Source organism: Alternaria atra, assembly GCF_907166805.1.
Source record: "Alternaria atra isolate CS162 genome assembly, contig: 23, whole genome shotgun sequence".
Lineage (NCBI taxonomy): Eukaryota > Fungi > Ascomycota > Dothideomycetes > Pleosporales > Pleosporaceae > Alternaria > Alternaria atra.
In genome coordinates this window covers 579201-602373 of record NW_025091321.1, presented here as the reverse complement: position 1 = coordinate 602373, position 23173 = coordinate 579201, and the positions used below count along the sequence as shown (strand labels likewise).

General features: G+C 44.5%; 4 protein-coding genes across 4 annotated transcripts; 2 read left to right on the top strand and 2 right to left on the bottom strand.

The window, feature by feature from the left end:
* Positions 1–105: 105 nt before the first annotated feature.
* ALTATR162_LOCUS3779 (uncharacterized protein) lies at positions 106–1728 on the bottom strand (the record flags this gene model as incomplete). The annotated part of the gene is made up of 4 exons (XM_043311387.1): positions 106–488; positions 545–1192; positions 1386–1550; positions 1605–1728. The coding sequence occupies 4 exons, from the start codon at positions 1726–1728 to the stop codon at positions 106–108; spliced, it is 1320 nt and encodes a 439-aa protein (XP_043167322.1).
* Positions 1729–6763: 5035 nt separating this feature from the next.
* ALTATR162_LOCUS3778 (uncharacterized protein) lies at positions 6764–8545 on the top strand (the record flags this gene model as incomplete). The annotated part of the gene is made up of 5 exons (XM_043311386.1): positions 6764–6973; positions 7112–7342; positions 7392–7712; positions 7786–8170; positions 8232–8545. The coding sequence occupies 5 exons, from the start codon at positions 6764–6766 to the stop codon at positions 8543–8545; spliced, it is 1461 nt and encodes a 486-aa protein (XP_043167321.1).
* A 516-nt stretch (positions 8546–9061) lies between these two features.
* Positions 9062–9747, bottom strand: ALTATR162_LOCUS3777 (uncharacterized protein; the record flags this gene model as incomplete). Its single annotated transcript, XM_043311385.1, has 3 exons — positions 9062–9218; positions 9276–9505; positions 9562–9747. The coding sequence occupies 3 exons, from the start codon at positions 9745–9747 to the stop codon at positions 9062–9064; spliced, it is 573 nt and encodes a 190-aa protein (XP_043167320.1).
* A 1120-nt stretch (positions 9748–10867) lies between these two features.
* Positions 10868–12434, top strand: ALTATR162_LOCUS3776 (uncharacterized protein; the record flags this gene model as incomplete). Its single annotated transcript, XM_043311384.1, has 4 exons — positions 10868–11189; positions 11241–11723; positions 11772–11898; positions 11948–12434. The coding sequence occupies 4 exons, from the start codon at positions 10868–10870 to the stop codon at positions 12432–12434; spliced, it is 1419 nt and encodes a 472-aa protein (XP_043167319.1).
* Between the last annotated feature and the right edge of the window lie 10739 nt (positions 12435–23173).

Sequence of the window (23173 nt, the reverse complement as noted above, 5' to 3'; positions counted from 1 at the left end):
GAAACTTCAAACGTAGCCTTGAGAGTCTTGTTCATCAAAGATTCTGCGATATCAAAGTCGCGTGGTGTTGTGGCAGGGTGCATGAAGATGCGGTGTGTGACGCATTCAGAGCCAGGCAAAGACGGCCATAGCACCCGTGAAGAAAGCACCCATCCCCTTGAGCTCCTTGCCCAGACCGTTCGTCGCAGCACCAGTGGAGGGAGATGCAGATGTCTCCGCTCCACCAGATCCAGATCCTGCGGAACCGGAACCTCCAGTCGCCGTTGCGCTGGAGCCTGCAGATGTAGGCGACCCGCTGAAGTCATGTTTCTGGCCCAATGTGGGGAGCGGTGACGTGGGAATAACTTCCCAGGCCGATGCCGTATAGTCTGGGCATGCAACGGGCGAGTTTGTCGGGTTGTAGTCCGAAGCCTTGACGCCCGTAGGGTTCAAGGTTGCCCACACAGCGGAGAGATTGGGGAAGTCAGGTTCAACTGGGGTAGGCGTTCCTGTAGATGTTGTCAGTCGCGGTGCATGCAAGGAGTGTGTCGTATATAGAACTTACCTGAGCGAGGGAAACCATCCGGTGGTGCAGAAGGGCTGGCAGGGTCGACGTGGGGACCATAGCTGATGAGCCCGTAGTTGTTCTGTTCCTCAATCCATTCGTAGATGATACTACCAGACCAGACATCGGACATCTCTCCAAAAAGCGCTTCCTGGTCCTTGAAGTCGCGTGGTTTCACCGTGTTGCAACCGGTTTCTGACATGAAGATGGGGATGTGGAGGTCCTCAGAGTTCTTCTCCAACTGGTCGTAACCAGACTGTTGGTAGGTACTATCTCCGCACCAAGAGTAAGCATTCAGACTGAAGAAGTCTAAGCGCTCGGACGCATTGCTACCACAAGCCAAGTAGTTTTGAAGCATAGGTCGGAGGGATGCGATGTCGGCAGCTGAGTAGCCAATGGGAATGCTACGGTAGCCCTTTTTGTCACGATAGGCCTTCATGTCTCGGGCGGCGGCTTTGATGTAAGGGGCAGTGACCGAGCCATTTGCAGTGGTGATGGCCTCATTGCCGATGAAAAAGCCAGCTACGTTATCGTATTGATGGAATTCATCCATGACCTTGGCAAAGGCATCGCGTTGGTCGGTCTCCCAGCGAGGAGTGTTCTGCTCGACTTGAGTATCGAAGGTATCGAGGTCGACCCAGATATAAACTGTGGGAGATGTATTAGTCATGATACAGCTGGAGGAAATGAGTTTGCAGGGCTGTAGCCGCCTTGCGCCAGCCAAGTGTGAGAGGCCCGTCGTCTGTGAGTTGGACCCAGAGGCGTAGTGTACCCTGAAGGTACACACTATCGGTACAAGCCTGTAAAGGCGACCTTCTTCTCGTGCCCGCAATTTACGTACTTCCAGCGTCCGCGAATGTCTTCATGCAATCGGTGTGGTCCGCATCGGGGTCCACATGGTAGACACGGATCGAGTTGGCCCCAATGGTCTTCATAAGTGCGGAGTCGAGACCACATTGTGTCGCGTCGATAAGAGGGTCGTCGGGAACGAGTTGGTACGCAATACCTGCACGCATCTGTCAGTAATCGTCTTGACATACAAACATGCCAGTGTGCTTACCCTTGACGAAGAATTGGTTGCCCTCGCTCGTGAAGAACTTGGAGCCCTTGACCTCGATGGTAGGAATAGCCGATGCGACCGCGCTCAAGCCTGCCATCAGGGCAAGTGACAGGAATTGAACCATGGTGTAATATAGCGACTCGATTGATTGCTTGTGTTGTTGGATACTTTGCTGTGGTTGCGAGAGGAACTGTGTCGCAACAGCTCTGAACAAATGTTGAGCAAACGCACTAGCCGGTGAGTAACGAGTGAGGGACTGTGTCGTGGAGAAAGACAGCGCAAAGAAAGTGAATCAGTCGAAACAAGGAAGAGGAGAGGCGCTCGTCGACACAAACAAACCTGCGAAGCAAGCTACCGATCCTTCCAATTTCCATCACGTATCGGGCAAGCATCATGATGCCCGCTTGCCGCAAGTGTATTTCGCCTTCCCTAAGCGGCCCCAGTAGCAAGGCACAAACGGCAACGAGGCACATCATGATATTGATAGAGGACAGGTGCCATGGGTGCTAGCAGAGACGTGCGCCTGTGCCGCGTCGATCGCTTGAGCTTGTTATTGGTTGGTACGCGTTAAGCCTGTTGCCGTGCAGCCTTGATGCAGCTAAGCGGTGCACGGCGGCAAATCGCGTCTGCTTGGGTGCCTTAGCGCGTCAAGGCAATGCGGAACCGTGTACGGCTAGAGAGATGATGCTGTAACACAACAACGGGTATTCCACTGTTTTTGGTACGACTTGCTAACGTAGCCTCCTCACGTACCGCATCTCGGGCCAGCAAGACCGCCAATATCAAACGCTGCGTGTCGAGTCGTGCATGGCTAGCCTTCGAGGAGCATCGAACAGACCGAAGATCTACTTCGTCAAATGTTGGCAATGCGTCTCGCCCTGAAGAAACGTACAGATTGGCCGAAAGCGCTGATGAAACCAGTGAGAGACGCAAAATACAAACAAGTCGCAGTAAAGATGTATAACGGTGTAGCATCGCAGTTCTACTTACCAGCGTGGATTCATCCTGCCGCCACTGGCAACACAATCTGTGAAACCCAGACCTGAGAAATAACTCTACGGTTGTATGCTATTCAAGGTACATAGTGCGTCTACTTTTCTACAAAGCCTATCTAACTATGTTACATAGCCACACCTTTGTGGAGGACACCCTTTTAGGTCTTTTATCATTTGCATCTGGCCAGCATTGAAAAAAGACCGTCGGTGTTCCACGAACCACTCTAATGCTAGCAGCACTGCACGTGTCATTAGGCGATAACAAAAGCTCGGAACTTATTTTCCCGGGCAAGCCCGCCTTAGCCGACTTCGGCTGTCTGATCATCACCAAAGTTAGAGTAGTGTCTAAGAAATGTAACTCGACGACCTTATCAGCATTTCGGCATTGATTTTGCGATTCCAGATAATGAAGTTTGTAGCTGGAGGGACCAACGGTCTCGGTTCCGGTATCTTGTTTTTTCTACCGGCCTCCTACGACATCCTAGGGATGAACTGCGAAGTGGCCGAGCTGATGTCTGTACACAGTGAATTTATTCTGGGGTATATATTGATGAGTTGACTCTGGTCATCTTCAAGATTACCACGTTCATTCAAAAGACAGGCGTTCCTCTGGGAGATGTACTTTCCCACTCCGATATGGACAGGCTTGCTCTATACCTTGACCCAGGTATATGCATCATCACGGATCTTGGCGGACCGACCATGGCTGGATCCAAAATTATCGAACGAGCAGCAACTGCAGCTGTTCTTGGACCAGCTGAACAGTACCCAAAAATATGCCATGCTACAAGGCGATACCGAGCTCGATGATAACGGAACCGGTATCAATCCATGCGAAGGGCACACTTCTGGTAACGAGACACTTGGAGTGCCCTCTATCTGCATGGGAGATGGTCCAGCTGGAGTTGGAAACAATATACATAATGTTACCGTCTTCCCCGCTCTAGTTGCTGCCGCGGCTTCTTGGGGTACCGCTCTCGAATATGCTTACGGCCAAGCATCAGCCCGAGAGCACATGGCATAGGATCGCAATGTTATTCGTCGTCGACGATCAACATCCTCCGATCGCCACTATGGGCCCGCGCAGCTGAAACCTTCTCGGAAAACCCGTGGTTGACTACCCGAATGGCCGTAGCGGATATCATGAGCGTTCAGAGTCAAGGAGCTCTAGCATGTTCTAAGCATCTTGCTGGGTATAATCAAGATACGAGCTGCTTTGGAATAGACCCTGATTGGGATGCCGTTGACGTTCACATCAACGAGCGAGTGCTGCATGAGCTTTGCTTACCCGCCTTCAAGGCATCTGTTCATGAGGCAGATGCCGCTTCATTCATGTGCTCCTACAACAAGTTGAACATTTTCTTCGCTTGCGAAAATGACTGGCTGCTAAATCTATATTGAGATAAGATTGGGGTTTTAAAGTTTTGTTGTCGCCGATTGGTATCTTTCCACGCGCAGTACCGTCGATGCAGTGATGGCCGGTCTAGATATCAGCATACCTGAAGGTTCCCTTGAGGATTCATACGGATCTCGGAGATCCGTGCACGGCACAATGTGGAACTCCTCACATATGGCACTCTTTGTGGGCTTCCTTGCTGAAAAGTGGCTCGGCAAACCTGAGGCACAGCTGGTTGGTCCCGACTCCACACCTTCGTAAAGAAAGTACTTCAAGATGATACAGACATGGGGCGATTGGGATCTGTTCCAGATCTTATTGCAGACTTTGCAGGCTATAGCGGTCAAGCACAACGTCTGCAGCTCGAACGTCGCTACAAGATGGGTGCCCGACTTCCAATACGTGGGTGCGGTCATTATTGGCGCGCGCATGGGTGTTAGTGAGCACACAGAGGGAAAGCTAAGACATACGGATGGACGCTTGACTATGAAGATCAAGGGAGCATCGAGGAAGTCCTTGAGAAGAGCAGGAGGGAAGAGGTATTTCAAGTCGTGGGCGATTGCGGCAGTGAGTATTGGCAATGGACTAGCAAAGCACAATTGTTCGCGTGTTTCGAGAATTGTAGATTGAGGAGCTTTTTTCGAGGTCTTTTAGGATAGCTGGCAGATCCGCTATAGCCTGTGAGCCATTTCTTTTGATGATGAGTTACGTCAACTCAACTTGTGTTAGACCTGTCCGTGCGCTCCCTCTTGCTGTGCCGGTTCTGTACAACCTCTCCCTGCACCCTACTACACAACAACGTTTGATGCCCAGGTCGCCGCAGTCACCACCTACACGGACGCGATTCTTCATATTTCCAAACGTCCGTAATGCCCATTCTCTCACGAGCTCCCACTATAATTGTCACGGCTGACATTACCGCCAAACATATACGCCTATCTCTGCCATCACCTCAGCATCTGTCGTTGCCACGTCAAGTCCTAGGTGCAGCGAGCCATACTACCGAGCCCCTACAAACTTTCGAGTTGCGTTTCTTAGAGCTACAGTTAGAGGCATAGATAGCTGTGCTATGGAAATCAGCGTGGCTGGTGCAGCAGCTGCAATCGGCCCTTGGAATAAGAATGGGTATGATGATGAGGACGGCGATTATTTCGACAAGACTGATTGGGAAAATTTGAAGGGCTTCATGGAGCCTCTGGTGACACAGCGTCGCGTTAAGAGCCAGAAGTTTCGACATCACCATCGTGTTATTGAGCGTAACAATCTGTCTACGAACACTTCCTTATAGTGCGCGTGGAGCGCATACGTGCAAACAAACAAGTTAACCTTTACCTCGCCAACGCTCCTGGAGACCACCTTCACATTACTCCATGCGCTGGGCGGAGCAAAGTAAACAAATGTACCAGCCGTATATCTCGGTCAAAACTCTCGCTTGTCGTTCCGACGCTCAAGAGTTCCCTTTCAGACCAACTACCGTGGTATTCGCATGGCTGAAGGTCCGCAACCCGGTTCGTATAATCTTGAGTTGACATTTTCAATTTGGATCCGGACATGCGATCAATGCATCTGTGGATATCCAATCATGTGCGCGAGTTGGTCGCTGTTTGGGCGTTAGCAGAGGCAGTACTGCTGCTGTAATACAAGCTCATTAGCCCTGGAAGTGTGCAGCGTCTATGCGCACGACTCATCTAAGCTGTAGAAGCTTATACCCTGACCGTCGGGAAGATGCATCATCCACCTCGTACGGTGAAGTAGTATCCTTCTTTGGCTCCGCACAAAATGCGCTCGCCTGGCGGGCAAACCACTTCGATCCGTAAGTCGTACAATTGGAACAAATCGTCCTTCGCCGATGACATTTTCGTTGACTTTGACGATTGGGTGGTATTATGCAAATAATAGCACGCTCGTCTCGTTTCGTTTTGCATTCAATTGCCCTAATGACCCGCTAGAGTGGAGTGAGGCTGCTGGCATCCTTGCAGGGCAGGTAGCACCGGCACCACGACATTCGAGCTTATCACCGCTTCCAGTCCTTCTGCCGCTATTAGCCTGTAGACCCCAGAATATCAGTGACTAATGCGGGAATCACGCATAGAATGCCGAACTGACATGCGAGATAAGCATCCCGCTTTGGTTAACAACATTCACCTAAAATCAATGCCCGGTCGTTGTCATATCAAGAACACACAACTAAGGACCTTCGTAGTGATCGTACTACGAAATTGTAGGACATGTAATGATTTAGCTAGCTAACAGGAGCTTAGGCAAGTTAGATGTAAGAAGAGCGACTCGTGTGCAGAAGAGGAGATTATAGTAAGCTAAAGTGTTTAATTATACAAGTTAGGAAGTAAAATACAGCTTTTCTAGCCTATTCTCTTCCTATTAGACTTGTTTCTGTATACTACAAGATTATCCTACAACAATATGCCTTAGGGACGCATAAGGAACATATAATAAGCTACACGGAGGAGGAGGAGGAGGAGGAGGAGGAGGAGGAGGAGGAGAGAGAGGGGAGTTAGGAGCAGCCATACGGGCGTGAAGGAAGTGGGGTATATAGGCCCTGACCTAGTGAATGTAGCTAACTAGATATCCCCTCTTATCTATCTGGTACAATACAGGACCCTAGACCTTGAAATCATACAAAACGATCATACATGTGATGATCACTACATAGGGCCTAAGTGCGTGATCTTCGTCATACACGCTTTTATTACGTCCGGGCTTTGCTACTTTCAATGCCCGTTGGGCGCTCCAATGCTAAGAGTAACATCATGGATATCTTGAAGAAGAATGCTACGCAACTCGTCCAGTCCTTTGCGTCAAACTCGGACATCGAGGATGGAGTCATCACGACTTACGAGGTCAAACGCAACCTTGGGCGTCGCCATATCAATATGATTGCGATAGCTGGCATGGTCGTAGGTCAAAAGTTCCTCAAGCCCATCTCTCGTCTCCTTGAACTCACGCACACAAACTACAGGGTACAGGACTTTTCTTGGCCTCCGGCTAGGCAATCACTACAGCGGGACCAGTCTGCGCTCTCATTGGGTATCTATTCATGGATTTAATCACTTGCGGTGCCGCGCTGTCTGCAGGAGAGATGTCGACTTCCATGCCAGTCACTGGAGGTTTCGTTCCGCCATGCCATCAGATTCGTGCAGCCTGTACTTGGCATCGCCACTGGATGGAACTTCTGGTACACCATGGCAATCGCAGCGCCAGCTGAGCTGGCCGCTGCGGCAACTTTGATCAAATTTTGGGACAACAGTATCAATCCTGCCATTTGGTACTCGGTTTTCATCGTTATCATTGTGATTATCAATTCCTGCGGCGTGAAGGTCTATGGCGAGGTATGTCCCGACACAAACTCCCTGTGGCCTCTTTTCCCATAGTTTTTAGAACGAAGTCTTTTTCTCAGCTCTCAAGATCCTTCTTATCATAGGTCTCATTATCGCCGGCCTGGTAGTTGACCTCGGAGAATCTCCTAGTGGAGATCAAATCGGCTTTCGATACTGGAAGCATCCCGGTCCGTTCAACGAATTCATGGTTCCGGGTAATACGGGCAAGTTTCTTGGGTTTTGGAGCTCCTTGATTTCCGTGGCTTATAGCTACGCTAACATCCAGGTGGTCGCTATAGCTGGCGCCGAGACAAAGAACCTAAGAGTCATTATCCCAAACACGATACGTATGACCTTCTGGCCTTCGCTGATCTTCTATGTGGTCCATCCTTATCGTTGGCATGCTTGTGCCATTTAACGACCCGAATCTTGGAACATCTACTGGTAATGCTCAGCAAAATCCTTTCGTCATTACGTTCCAGCGCGCTGGTATCAATGTCCTGCCCTCGATCATCAACGCCTTAGTATGCACCTCGGCCTTCAGCTGTGGTTCGGCATGCGTCCTCCTTGCATCACGTACTCTACACGGTCCAGCAGAGGACGGACAAGCTCCCCGAGTCTTGCTTCGTACCAACAAGTTTGGAACACCATACTTGGCAATAGGTGCTTCGCTCATCTTTACGCCTCTTGTATACCTCGGTCTAGGGAGCAGCTCTTCGGTAGTGTTGGAATGGTTTGTCAACATCACAAACATTGCTGGGCTTATTGGGTGGCTTGCCATTCAGGTTACTTACCTTGGGTTCTACTCTGCTTCGAAAATCCAAGGTATCAGCCGAGACCGTAAGTTGCGCAACAAAACGTAAACTGTTCGCTTTGATAAATATCGTACTGATGTGAACAGGTCTCGCATACAAGAGTCCCTTCCAGCCATATCTCGCCTGGGTCACTGGAGGCTCCCTCGTCCTTGTCGTCTTATTCTCCGGACACAGCGTCTTCTTTCCAGGTCACTGGAATGCAGGCACCTTTCTCACGTATTACGTCGATATTGTTATCTTCGTCTTTCTATGGGATATTGGTCTCTGCTATGTGAGGTCTGGAAGTATTGCTCTGCAAGACGTTGGCCTGACGGAGATTGCTGATGTAGACCACGAGAAGGCAGAGGTTGTGAACCTAACGGAACAAGATATCTCGTGGTGGAGGAAGTGGATCCTCTAGTTCCTAGGGAAAATTCTCAATATTTGCAAACAGAGAATTCATGCCAGCAACAAACGTTATGTCCTAAGATAATTGCCCATTGATCAATCCTCGCTCTATATCGCTGTCAGGCCTAGCTAAAGATATATACTGTCCTGCACCATAATTAGTAATGCATCAATCAAATGTACCTTTTTAGTAGCATAGTGTAGTGGTGCAGGACTATGTTCTGATAGAAATAGAATAGCACGAAAGTGGTCTAAACAGGGTTCGAACAACAAATACTACCCTAATAATATACAGCTATATAAACAACTAATTACATTAAGCACCCATTATAATAGAAAAGTACCAAAACAATCCACAACAACGTCTAGTCGTACTAAATAAACAAAATTCGTTAGAGTAAGTCTCGAATGTACTAATACTATCATCCAAACTATACAATCTCGTGGCATTGCCTCATGCAGGTGTAGACCTACAGGCCAATTAGTAGCATCGAGTATTATCGTGCTTAAAATAGTCAAGCTGTTATGCTTAGACAGACGTGGTGGTTTGCGGCGCAGTCATGGCTGGCGCGCTTCCAAGAGGAGCGGCGTGGTGCTTTTCAGTACCAAGGGCCGTGTGGTTGCCCTTGAAACGCTGGATATCCCAAAGCCTTCCTTCGATCAACGTTCCGACAAGGTTGGTGAAGCTACGCCCCATTAGTAAAAGTACTTTCAAAGTCGATTTATACCTGGTTGGTGCTTACAAAGCAATGAAAGCGAATGCCTCAAGCGTCTTCTTCAGCGAGCATTTGTTGACAAACGGACCGGGAGAGTTTAGCGCGCAGTTGTCAAAATTATAGTCCTGCGCGGCGAAGATGAAGGCTGTGAGCCAGAGGTAGGAGAAAACCCAGGCGAGTGGGGCGAGGTAGCCCTTGTAGGACTTAATGAGGGGAAGAGCCAGCGCGGGAAGGTAGAGGAACGCATCGATAGCAGCCTGCAATGTATAATCAGCGTCTGGGGAGTTTTAAAAACGAGTACAAAGGGACTTACTACTGAGATCCAGTACCGGAGATGCGTGTTGTGCCTGTAGTGCGCAATGAAGTACGCAGCAATAGACATGACGATGATGGAAGATATCCAATGCAGGGCATGGTTGGCAAGGATAAGGGGACGGAGAATTTTGCTCGAGTGAGTGGACGGAGCACCGTAATCGTTCACAGTGTTTCCAGGAGCCATTGTTTCCGGTATTGGAGATATTGTGGATTTATCTAAGGTTCAGCTTGTAGAATTCGATGCTCGTTTGGACTGAAGAATCGTATTCGAAACACTGAGATGCTGGTCTCTGGAGGCGTTCCGAGCCTTCTTATGCGAACTCGTACAAAACGACATTTCATGTGACATCTCGTGCAGTCACCACATGCGGTAACAAAGCAAGTTTATCAAGAATGTTGGTTCCGTGACATCCGGGTTACCTAACTATGATCTCAGCTTGATGAAACCTTTATTTCTGTCTGCCAATAGAAAGCTCCTCGCAGTCGGATTTTTATCATAACACTAACGTCACATTTTCTATAGTCAGCTGATTAACGTGTAACATGACAGGATTACTATAGCGGTTCGAGGTTCTGGTCGCTTACCGTGGCGGACGGAACAACGCCTCGAGCGAAGTGAACTAGTTATTGCGCTACTAAATTACCATCCAAAATGTTGCTGCACAGTTTTAGTAAGTAGCTAGAATTACGAGGATCTTTGATGTAGCAATATTGTACTACGAATAGCGTGCTAACGATTAACGGTGTGGAGAACAAAAACTAGAACACGTGATTTGTGATTGCAGGGGTCCTGCTGTGTTACATCAATCTCTCGTCACACTAAGAACTTCATTACAGTTTATGGATTATTTGAACGCGGGCAGCCAGTTAGCCTGTCCAATCTTCACTTAAAGACAGGATGCTTGACTTTTTTGTGTCGTATCAATTATTCAGTAGGTGCGCAAAGGACTATCCGAGATCGTTACTATTGCCCTGTTATCGTGAATACGCTAAGCGATCATGAGCGATTGTTCGATAAGGCCCATGCCAAGCCTAGCGAACGGATATTTACTATGTTTCATCATGATCAGTAGTTCACTGATCATACGTACCTTTTTGGTTGCATGACGTAGAGATGCGGGGCTGCGTCCTGACCGCCCCTGTCTCAACGCTAAGGGTGGTACGGAAGTATGACAGCACTATGAGGCTCTCGGCCGTCTTCGTGGATGAGCAGAAAGCTTTCTGATGGTATATGATCACGTCTTGAGCATTTGAAAATGATAACCTACCGCAGCCCTTTTCCTTCACGTTCTGTATCGGAGGCGATGGTTCGTATTTTTGCCCTTTTCGCCCTCGGTGGGTTAGTAGCAGCCGCACCACGACCTGCGACAGACATACCTGCAATCGTAACAGCGCCTCCGCGAGGATCAGAGCCAGGTGCAGCTCCAACACGTGTGACCTCAGATCTAACAGGTCCAACCACTCATGGGCCATACTCTGGTCAGGCAACAACGACTGGGCAGAAAAAAGCCCCAACCACTTTACTTGAAAAGTTCGATGGACCGGCAACTCCAAACCCGACAGCGACGTACTACAACCCCAATGGGGAACTGAGGGCTCCAGCGCAGCTTCCATTCGTACCTGGCGGTATGTGCAGCCACTGTATAGGATATATATTCCAGCGACTAATTTTGTTAGGTGGCGTTGGTGCGAACGGCACGACCGTTCCTAGATACATGGTGGAGAGCGACTTCGATTTTGAGTCTATAAACTTGGGTCTGCACCAAGAATACATCGAACTAGACCTCTTCAACCATGGACTGGCGAAGTTTTCGGAACAAGAGTTTCTTGATGCAGGGCTCACCGCCGAGGATCGGGCATTTATTGCATTCATGGCCACTCAAGAAATGGATCATGCAACCCTTCTTACGAACATGCTTGGAGAGGCAGCGCCAAAACAGTGCATCTACGACTATCCCTTCACGACCGTTCGTGAGTTTATTAATTTCAATGTGAAATTAACACGTTACGGTGAGAGTGGGACATGGGGATTCTTGAGCCATCTTGACTCCCGGGAAGTAGCTACCTTATTAGTTCAGGCTGAGGCTATCGAATCACGTCAGCAAATGGCGTTCCGGCAAATGTTAGGTCTTCATCCTATGCCTGTCTCCTTTACTCCTGGTAGGTATCTATGCTACTTAGTTCGACAGTAAGCTAAACAATCTTTAGGCGTTCCACAGAGCTGGCACTGGACACTTCTTGCTCCTTACATATCTGCATGTCCCGCAAACAATACGCGCATTGCATGGCAAAACTTTCCTGCTTTGCACATTCTGAATCAACCCAACCCAAATAGGTACGCCTCTTGAAGAAGTCTCAGTATCAACGTCGTCTAAGCTCTGCAGGGGATCTCCAAATGACACACGAGAAGCTGAGATTATCGGTCCCCGTGTAGCCGATCCTAGCAACTCCACCGTGTCTAAAGACGAGTCATGCGTGGGCAATACTACCACAGGCTACAACTGCGCTCCAGGCATCTCACGTAACCGATCTGAACCTCTTACTTTCCCTGGCCGCAAAATCTTCCTCGAATGGGAAGAACCCGGTCTTGCTGTCGGCCCCAACAACAGTTACATCACGACGACTACAGCTACCGAGCCTCAATACGTCGCATGGGTATCGCAACTCAATCTAACGTATACACCGCTTGAAGTCACGGGTCCGAATCGAGGGTGGAGCTACCAGCCGCCAAATGAGGTATATGTAGGTGACCCGGCGGTTAATGAGACGGTGTTTTTAGCAGTTACGGATAGTAATTTGTATCTTACGCCGTTCAATCTAACGTTAATCAATCCGCATGTAAGAGCGTTAGGGATCCTTATTGCTGGTTAAAGTTGCACTGTAGCATCTAGCATTGGTACTGTAAGTAGATTGCGAACAGTAGAGTCTTGTATAGTAAAAATTAGATAGAATAGGACCCTACTTAGCCTAATGTTTTGATTGTATAGATGTCAAGAACGCAGCCCTGCACCACTACGCCTTGCAACCAAAAAGGTACGTATGATGAGTAAACTACTGATCAGGGTGCAGGATAGTATATATCGTCAGCCAGGCCTGACAATAGATAGTAGTACAAGTAGCTAAAAACGCCCTATAAAGCAGGATCATTTACCTTACACTATTACATGTAAGGAGTGTTTGTAAGGGGTAGTTATAGGCTATAGTATTTGCTTTACGCTACAAGAGAATAGTAGGGAAGCTTTGTATTACTACACTAGGTAGGGAGGTTGTAAGAATAATTCTTGTCTATCTCCTAACGCGTAGAGCGTAGGTTATAAGTAGGTTTAGAGGCTAAGGCGTAAGCGAGAGAAGCAAACATGTTAGACTATAATCGTCCTCCTCGCTTAGCCTCTGCTATCTAATGTTATAAGCTAGCTGACCGGGATGTTGATCACCCGGGGATGTTGATCACTCACAAATCTCAGCACTCCCACACGAAACACGTGTTATCTCTCTACATACTCAACCAAAATGGGCGACCGTGAAGCAGCTATACGAACAGCTATCAGCGATATCGATGCCGGTGTTTTCCTAAGTCAGAGGGCAGCTGCAAAGGCGTACAACATCCCGCAATCCACAATCTCAACGCGCATACGCGGCAGACAAAGCAACCAAGCCAGCCACGTATACCAGCAGCGGTTGACTCCAGAGCAGGAGGACTTTCTCGTACAATGGATACTCGAAGAAGACGCACGAGCTTTTCCTCCCTCCTATGCACGCGCACGAGAAATAGCGAACTGAATCCTCTGGATGAATGGAGACTACAGACCCGTAGGCAAGCATTGGATGGCTGCCTTCCTTAAGCGTAACCCACGCGTCGCATCTGTTGTAGGTTGAAAGATTGAGGCAGCTCGAGCTGAGGGAGCAAACCTAGCACAGATACGCGCGTTCCTGGAGCTCTTTGAGAGGACTCGTACGAGGCTAGGCATAAGGGCTGAGGATATATGGAATATGGATGAGACTGGGAAGGCCTTAGGTGTATGTGCTAACACCAGAGTGCTCGCATCTAGTTAGAAGAAGAAGGCTTACTATTAGTCCCTAGAGAACCGCGAGTGGGCATTAATAATCGAGTGCGTGTCGGCTACGGGCAAGAAACTACCCTGTTCGGTTATATTTAAAGGAAAGCACCTACAGAGCTCTTAGTTTCCTACGATAATTCCTAAATAGCTATTTACAACCTCAGAGAATAGCTGGACATCGAATGAGATAGGAGTTGAGTGGTTGCAGTGTGTATATCTGCCCGAGACAGCTCCATTAGACGGTAGCTAGAGGATGCTAATCCTAGATGGCTACAGCAGCCACATTAGCCTAAATTTCCTATAGGCTTGCAAACAGAACAAAGTCTATCTTCTGTTTCTACCTCCTTATTCTTCTCATGTCCTACAGCCTCTAGACCTCTTAGTATTCTTACTCGTGAAGAGATTCTATCAGCAGCAAATCTAGGCTCTCTCGTACCTTAACGACGCAGCGCGTGTTAAAAAAGAGCGTTCTATTACAGCTTATTATCACGCACAAGAGCAAGCAATTACTAAGAGAGTTATACGAGCAGGATGGGCTACTGCGGGTATCTGGCTATTCAATGTTGACCGGGTAGTCAACTTATCTTAGGTAACCTAGAGGCCTGTCACGCCGCTACGTCAGAACTAGCCTCAACCTACTAAGAGCTACTTCTCTACCCCTCACGGTCCTCGTGATCTTTTTATAGCTTGAAGAGAGCTTTACAGGAACGAGAGTGTTGGGCGTAAGACTCACCAGCTCCTTCAAAAAGCAGGCAAGGCACTTAGTACAGCAAATCTACGCGCAGCACAGCTTAAAACAGAGAATAAAAGACTCTATAGTTAACTTAAGGCTCTTAAGCCTCAACAGCCACGAAAGAAGATTCGTGTTGACCTAAATCAACGCTTTGCAAATGTAGAGACAATTATAGTTGCCGTACAGGCCTTACAGCTTCTTAAGGCACAGCGCGATGTTAATGCTAAGGAAAAGGCTGCAGAAAATATAGCAGCTGAAACAGCAGCTCAAACGCTTCAGTCTATGTGTACAGAGTGGCAATTGTAGCTACGTTGAGAAAATAAACACGTGTTTTGTGTGGGAGTGCTGAGATTTGTGAGTGATCAACATCCCCGGGTGATCAACATCCCGGTCAGCTAGCTTAAAGCCTTATCTTCTAGGCTAGCGTCCTTAACAATTCTAGCATTAATAAAAACCTGAACCCTTAAAGAGAAAATTAGGAATATCGTGTTTAGATACTGTACGCCTAGTAGGCGTTACGCTTACGTTATAAGGGTGCATTACTATTATAAAATGTATTGCGCTTACGTATTATCAACGCTTTGTTATATTATAGTAAATATTAATTTAAGTATAACGTAGTTTATAACTAAGTTAGCTACCTAACTAAGCTAGCTACTTTACTCTACTAAAATAACTACGCAATAATAACGCGTTATGTCTTAATAACGTAACCTGCAAAAGACCTATACTAAAGGAGATATAATAATAACTATCTCTAATATTGTATCTAAGTGGTACTAAAGCGTAAGACGCGCTATAGTAGTCTACTAAGTCCCTTAATTTATGCTCTAAGACTAACGCGCTAGGATGCGCCCTTAACGCAACTATAAGCTAAATATAAAGCTAGAAGAGGAGGTAATTATACAGTCTATACATAGAGATTGTCTACGTAGTATACTGCCTTTAAAGGTATACGTATAAAATATAGCTAATAAACTACTAAGAGAGCGTAGTAGGTAGCCTATAGGTAAGAACTAGATTAATAACTTTATTAAGCGTAAACCTAAACTCTAAACGTAATAAAGCTGTTAATATAATTACTAGTAAGCTATTTATAAGGACCTAGTAAATATTAAGCCCTTATTTACACTTATTTGATTAATAAAGGCTAAGTATAGTAGTATAAATAAAGATACCTAGAACATTAATAAGTCTAGCTTTATAATAAGTAAGGTATCTTCTTAGCTTATTATTATAGGCTTAGAGAAACCTAGTAAATAGAAAAAACTATTACCTAGCAATTATAAGTAGTTAACTCTAGTATAAGGCGTCTTTGTAATAAGGCGCGTTATCTTACCTTTCCTTATCTTTATAAAGAAGGTCCTTATTACCTATTAGATTATAGATCTACCTTATAATTAGATTAGTACTAGTACATCTCTCCTACTAGCTAGATTAATAATAGTCTTACGCTTACGTAGCTAAAGCACTTTAATGCTTATATAAAGGCGTCCTATATAAAGGTTTATAGGCTACTTATTATTAACGGCTATAATAGCTACTACTTAGTGGATTTCTAGGACTAATATAAGGAGAATAAGAGTATGGCTCTCTATATACTACTTTACTTATTGCATCTCTTATAGCCTCTTAACGTTATCTCTTACTTACTATTAAAGCGCTACTATAGTAATATAATCTTACTCTTAGCACGTAGCTATATCTACTATATTAATAAGGAAACCTTCTTACTAGCCTTTGAAGAAGCTTATAAGAAGACGTTTATACTTAAGAATGTTTACGTAGGCTTTTAAGGTGCCAGACTAGTCCTATATAATCTAGAGGCTATATTATTAAAGCTAGATATACAGCTGCGTACGCTAACACTACCTACACTAGGTACTACTACCTAGGAGGCGTAAACACTACGTGACGCCTATTAGATAGTGGCGTAATCTACGCTAATTTAAGATTATAAATATCACTACTAAGGGTTACTAGGAAGCTTATTAGATAAGTAAGTTAAGTAGCTAGGTAAAGGCGGTTAGTAGATAGCTTATAGTATGGTGTTAGTGCAAGAGGAAATAAGCTAACTTTAAGACGCTGTTAACACGCTTATAAAGCGCAAGACTCGTAAAAGGCAGTATATACGCGCAGATTAGTGTGAAGATCGTCCGAAGATAATCTAGGGTTAGTTCTCGGGGAATGAATGGGCGACGATAAACGAGAGGATTATACTAGCACGATTGGTAGATCGATGTAATAGTACGAGGTGTCTTAGCACGATTAGTAGATCGATGTAATAACACAGAGGTTTAAGAATTAAGTAGTAAACCTTAGATTAAAACTTAAGTTAAACACAATAACTATAGGGGTGCATTGTCTACTGTCTATATACTAATAAGTGTTACGCTCTTGTACGAGCGTGTGAGTAATCGTAGAAGAGCGATAATGTAGTGTTTTAGTTATTGGCTGACTATTGTTGCTCGTAGAAGAGCAAACTGCTTATAGTTTGGCGTCATCAGCTCTTAGACGATCAGTCACGTAACTGCGGCGTAGTTGCTGTGCCGCAATCCTTCGACCGTGCCGTATGATCCTTCAAAGTGCTTACGCTGACCCCCGGGTGTCCCCTAGTCCAGATCGTAACAATTAGACTCTAATAGTTAGTAAGGTATCTAACTTAATTACTAAAACAGACAGTAGTAGGCGTAAGGACAGTAAGACGCCTATAAAGAAGGTGCGCGTAGAGAGGCGCTGCGGCCGTTGCAGCGAGGTTAGATATAACTCTTACACCTATAAGGTAGAAATAGAGGATGTAGATAATAGCGGCGCTTCTAAATAATCCTATAGTATTGCGTATAGTATAGTAATTTAATGTGGTGTTATACTACATCACTACGCGTACGCTGCGCTAGTGTTTAGTAGGGCGCTTACTTAGGTAGTGTAAGGACAAAGCCTCTCCTTAGCTATTACTTACTACGAGGTTTAGCGCTAAGGAGTGAAAGGCTACATCTTACTACGAAGGCGCAAACTACTAGACCATCGAAGGCATACTACTAGACCTTCTACGGCGTAGTACGCCTTTACTTCGCTTCTCTCTCTAGGCTATATAAGCACGTATACGCTCTGCCTCTTTTAGGCTCTGCGTCTACTGTTTTCTCTACTCCGAATACAAGCTTCTACTTAACCAATTCGCTCTTCTGCGCGTAAAGTCTACCTTACAGGTAGTTCGCTTACTTATAAACTACGTTATACATTAAGAAGAAATAAAATAAGGATAATAATAAGGATACAATATAGCTCTTTATCCTCGCATAGCGTCTATTACCTATTAGCATGATTTTCTTATATCTTAACACTATTATAGCTACGTAACATAGATTCTAGGTACTCCTAGTAAGCATCTAGATTCTATCTACAACTTATATCTTAGTAACTATACTAATAATACACTATTATTACTATATTACAAGGTAACAGCTAAACAGCAATCCTTAAAAATAACGTAATTTTACGCCTTTACTCCTAAGTAAAGCTAATTCTTACTTACCTATGTAGACACTTTAAACGTAAGAGCGCAATAAACACATAGGAGGGCTATAAATACTCCCTTACTTTAGCGCTAAAACCTCTACTATTGTTTCTCTACACTTTTTTCCCTATTTTCTACCTTACCTATCCCTCTTTTAATAATACCTAAAGGTTCTATACCTCTCTCCTCTTAATTTAAGGCCTAGACATTATATACGCCCTTCCTTTCTCTCTACTAATTACTAAATAATACAATATAATAGAACATTAGTCTTATAAGTCGTAGGTTAGTCTAGTAGGGGTTTTTTTGTAAGAGCTAGTCTAAAACACTATAAGGAAGACACTTATAGTGCTAAAGGTCTTCTAGGAGATACCTTTGAAGGAACCGCTATTGAATCTATCTATAAAAGCGCTTAGTAAATAACTAGTATAGTAGCTACTACAAACTCTAGTTATTAGTATTTAGTTAAACTAGCTGTAAGTAATAAACCCTTCTACTCTATTTGTTACGAGATGCTACGAGCACGTGTTTAAGAGCTTACTAGAAGCGTTAATCGTGGCTACGTACGATATCTGGTGTAATACAAGACGTTGCGTAAGGAAACAGAATCAGCATGTACAGGCGGTGAGAAGTTATCGATGGGGGCCGTGCGCATGGCGCTAGGCCCGGCCGGCCAATCAGCAGAATCCTGGTGCTTGGCGGAGCACTCGGATTCTGTAGTGCGTTCAGTGTCAAGGGAACCACGGTATTTACCGTGACACTATTATTAGTAAAGAAATAAGACTCTATCTTTATTTATTGCTAGGAAGTAGTACTAGCTAAGAGTATAGTATGCAGCTTATTAGACAATAAGGATATTAAAATAACGTAACTAGTAAGGAAAGTTATTTAAGAACTAGAGCGCAAGTTACCTACATAACAGCGCGTACTCTATATTAAGTAGTTTAGTAACGCCTCTGACCTTTTTAATAAGCTTATAGAAACTATCCTTAAAGTAAGTAATATATGTACTAAGATTTTAATTCTTATAAATCAATATAGTAGTATAGATAGATTCTGTAGACGTTACCTAATTCTAGTAGTAGTTAAGAGTACTAAAGATAAGCGCAGTAATAAAATAAAGGCTGTATACAAATTAATTAAGGCCTTAGAGCCTAACCTTTTTAAAAATTATCCCCTACTATAGTTATAAGATTTAATTTAACTACTATGCTAGTTTAAACATGGCATTTATATTAAAGCGGATAGATATTGTGGATATACTAGAATTCCTTAATTAAGCAGCTACTATACGTATCTTAACTAAGAACTAAAGTATTAAAGCTTCTATCCTTACTTAGGATTAGGCTACACATAAGTTATTGTTTAAATATATTTTTAAGTAAGTAGACTACTATGCTAGAAAGCTAAATACTTACTTTAAGGGTACTTACTTAGATTTTATAGAAGAAAGGAAGAACATACTTATTACTCTAGCTAAAGAGGCTAACAATACTAAAGACAACCTCAAATACTCAGCTTAGAAGATTTGCCGTAACGCTTAACTAGACCTACCTAGTAAGGGTGAAGGTTGTAACCTAGAATATAATTTCTAGTAGGATATCTTTGCCTACTGCTTTAAGTAAATTATTCTAGGATATAACCTAGCTAAGCCTTATACGCTTTATAGTATTAAGAACAAGAATAAAATACTAGAAGGCGTAGGCATTAACATGCACCTTAAGCAGCGCCTAGCTTTACTAGTTACTAGAACGCTAGGCAAAGAGAATAACAATACAAATAAAGAAATTAATAAGTTAGGTAATGTTATTTCCTAAGAACTCGTTAACTTAGGCTTTAGGAACTTATTAACACAGGGTTCACTTCCGCCTTTAGACGTCTTTACCTAAGAGGACTAAGAACGTTCAGATAGACTTATAGTTGTAGTAAGGCGTAGGAACGCTATACGAACCTAGAATAATCGTCTTTGCTCTACTATTAAGATTACAACACCTCTACTAGCTCTATCCTATAAGAGTAATAAGGCTCCTAAAAACTCCTCTAGTTATCGCGTAGCTATAAAGAGATTAGATACTATACGAGATAATACTAGTTATAATAATAAGCAGCTAGATATAGAAAGTAGCGTTAAGATGTTATAGCCAAGAGCTATTCTGGTGCAGATAAGAACTTAAACTTCCTAGTTATCCTCTAGAAAGTATACTCTAGGGTAAATATAGTTAAAGATCCTAATTGTGTTAAAGTTATTAATACTTAGTGTTAAGACATTAGGCTTACATAGGGTATAATTAAGTATAACTTACTCTACTATTATGTTTACTTTAACTATAAGTGAGGAGCTGCTATATTATAGGACTCTTTAAGCTTACTATATATAGTAGTACTATTAATAATATGCTTACATTCCTCTGCTATCCTTAAGACTGCTAGCATTAAATCTAGAGTAATAAGGATATCTCTGTTCTCTTGATTAATTACTATTACTTATATTAATAGGACAATAACATGCTAAGTAACTACTTCCATCCTTTTATACTAGTCGCCTTACTTCTCTTATAGAAGGAGATAGTAAAGAAGCTAAGTACACAGAATTTAGTACATAAGTCTAAGATAATAGGCAACTTCCTAGGTAGTGATTTTAGTTGGTTATTTAATGATATTAAGATTACTAAGACTATTACTTAATTGTTTCACATATATAACTACTAACGTGGTTCACAAGCGAGCGCCCCACCCAAGCGAGCGCCCCACGAAACACCAGCGCAGCGCACGCGCAGCGACAACACGTAATGTCACAACAACACCAAGCTCTAAGACTCTATACTGAAGGCGACGTACAGCTTGCTGTCTCTAATGTTCAAAGCAGCCAAGTAAAAAGCCTACGACGCGCTGAGGCAATCTACAACGTTCCCCGAAGGACGATACAGCGGCGCTGCGACGGAAAGCGCCCTCGACGCGATTGCGAGCTAAACTCAAAACGCCTTACTAAGCTAGAAGAGGAGGCAATTGTACAGCGTGTACTTGAAGAGAGTCTACGTGGAATACCGCCCTCAAAGGCGCACGTACAAGATATGGCAGATAGACTGCTAAGGGAGCGTGGTAGGAAGCCTACGGGCAAGAACTGGATTGATAACTTTATCAAGCGTACACCTGAGCTGCGCACGCGATGGAGCCGTCTGTACGATCGCCAGCGAGCTGCCTGCGAGGACCCAGCGATTATCCAGCCTTAGTTTAGCCTAGTTCAATCAATAAAGGCAAAGTATAGTATTGTAGATAAGGATACCTAGAACTTTGATGAGTCTAGCTTCATGATGGGCAAGATATCCTCTTAGCTTGTTGTTACAGGCTTAGAGAAACCTAGCAAACAGAAGAAACTACAGCCTAGCGATCGTGAGTAGGTAACTTTAGTCTAAGGCGCCTCTGCGATAGGGCGCGTTATCCTACCCTTCCTCATCTTTGCGGGGAAGGTCCTTGTTACCTCCTAGTTTACAGATCTACCTCGCGATTAGATTATCGCTGTCTCTCCTACTAGCTGGATCAATAACGACGTCGCGCTTGTGTGGCTTAAGCACTTCAATGCCTATACGAAGGCGTCTTCTGCTAGGGCGTACAGGATGCTTATTATCGACGGCCATAAGAGCCACTGCTCAACAGAATTCCAGGACTACTGCAAGGAGAACAAGATTATCGCTCTCTACATGCCATCTCACTCGTCGCACCTCCTGCAGCCTCTTAACGTTGTCCCCTACTTGCTGTTAAAGCGCTACTACGGCGATAGGATCTCGCTCTTAGCACGCAGCCGCATCTACCATGTTAACAAGGAAACCTTCCTACTAGCCTTTAAAGAAGCTTATAAGAAGACCTTCACACCAGAGAACGTTCGCGCAGGCTTTTGAGGTGCTAGACTAGTCCTATATAACCCAGAGGCTGTATTATTAAAGCTGGATGTGCAGCTGCGTACGCCGACGCCGCCTGCACCAGGCACTGTCGTCTGGGAGGCGCAAACACCACGCAACGCCCGCGAGATAGAGGCGCAATCTACGCTAATTCGAAATCGCGTGCAAAACTACTGCGGGTCACCAGCAAGCTTATTAGACGAGCAGGTTAAGCAGCTAAGTAAAGGCGCTCAGCAGATAGCTTATAATATGGTGTTAGTGCAGGAAGAAATAGGTCGCCTTCGAGACGCTGTTGACACGCTTACAAAGCGTAAGACTCGCAAAAGGCGGTACGTACGCGTAGAGGAGACTCTAACAGTTAGTAAGGTATCTAACTTAATTGCTGCAAAGGAGGGTAGTAATCGTAAGGAGAGCGAGACGCCTGCGAAGAGGGTGCGCGCAGAGAGGCGCTGCGGCCGTTGCAGCGAGATTGGACACAACTCCCGCACCTGTAAGGTAGAAATATTAGATGTAGATAATAGCGACGCTTCTAAATAATGCTACATTATTGTGTAAAGTATAATAATTTGTTGTAGTGTTGTACTGCGTCGCTACGCGTGCGCTGCGCTAGTGTTTCGTAGGGCGCTCGCTTAGGTAGGGCGCTCGCTTGTGAACCACGTTATACATAATATATCTAAGGTATACTACACCTTAGCTAGCTACGCACTATGTAGTATTTTTTAAATCTAGTATACTGTCTGCACTGACCTTAAGTACTAGCCTTATTGCGTAATATTCTGCGATAAGTAGGCTATAATCTCCTATCCCTACTACACTAAATATACAAAAAAGGGAGCTACAACCTTCTTTAAATACATTAACCTTAATCCTAAGCGCATTAATAAAGAAAGTCTAAACGCTAAGATAATGAAAGGCTTAGTATTTTTGATAATTAAGATTACAAGAACTATATAATTATTATAAAAGGTTTCTACTACTATGTCCTAGCCTATTTTGCTTAGCGTAAGAAAGCTAGATTATAATCCCCTAGTATCCTTATTAAAGGATAAGAAGATAAGAAAGACTAGATGAAAAGAAGCTTAAAAGGCATACCCTAAAGCTAAATAGAAGAACGTCTCTTATAAGAAGGGTGTTGTCTGCATTACTAACCTACTCTTCTCTTATAGATCTACTAGACCTGCTACTGTAAACTATTACACTATACTTCCTTAGTTTATTACAGTACGTAATAGCTAAATAGAAGTTCTAGCTATAGGTACGAACAACGAGATCTCTAAGGCTTACTATAAGCCTACTACTTTTCTTTACTCTCCTTTAGGCTACCTAAAGTACCACAAAGGTATTGACTAGCCTTTTTTAGCAGACTCTTACCTTAACTTAGAGTTTAGCATTTAGAAGGCTCTGTTACA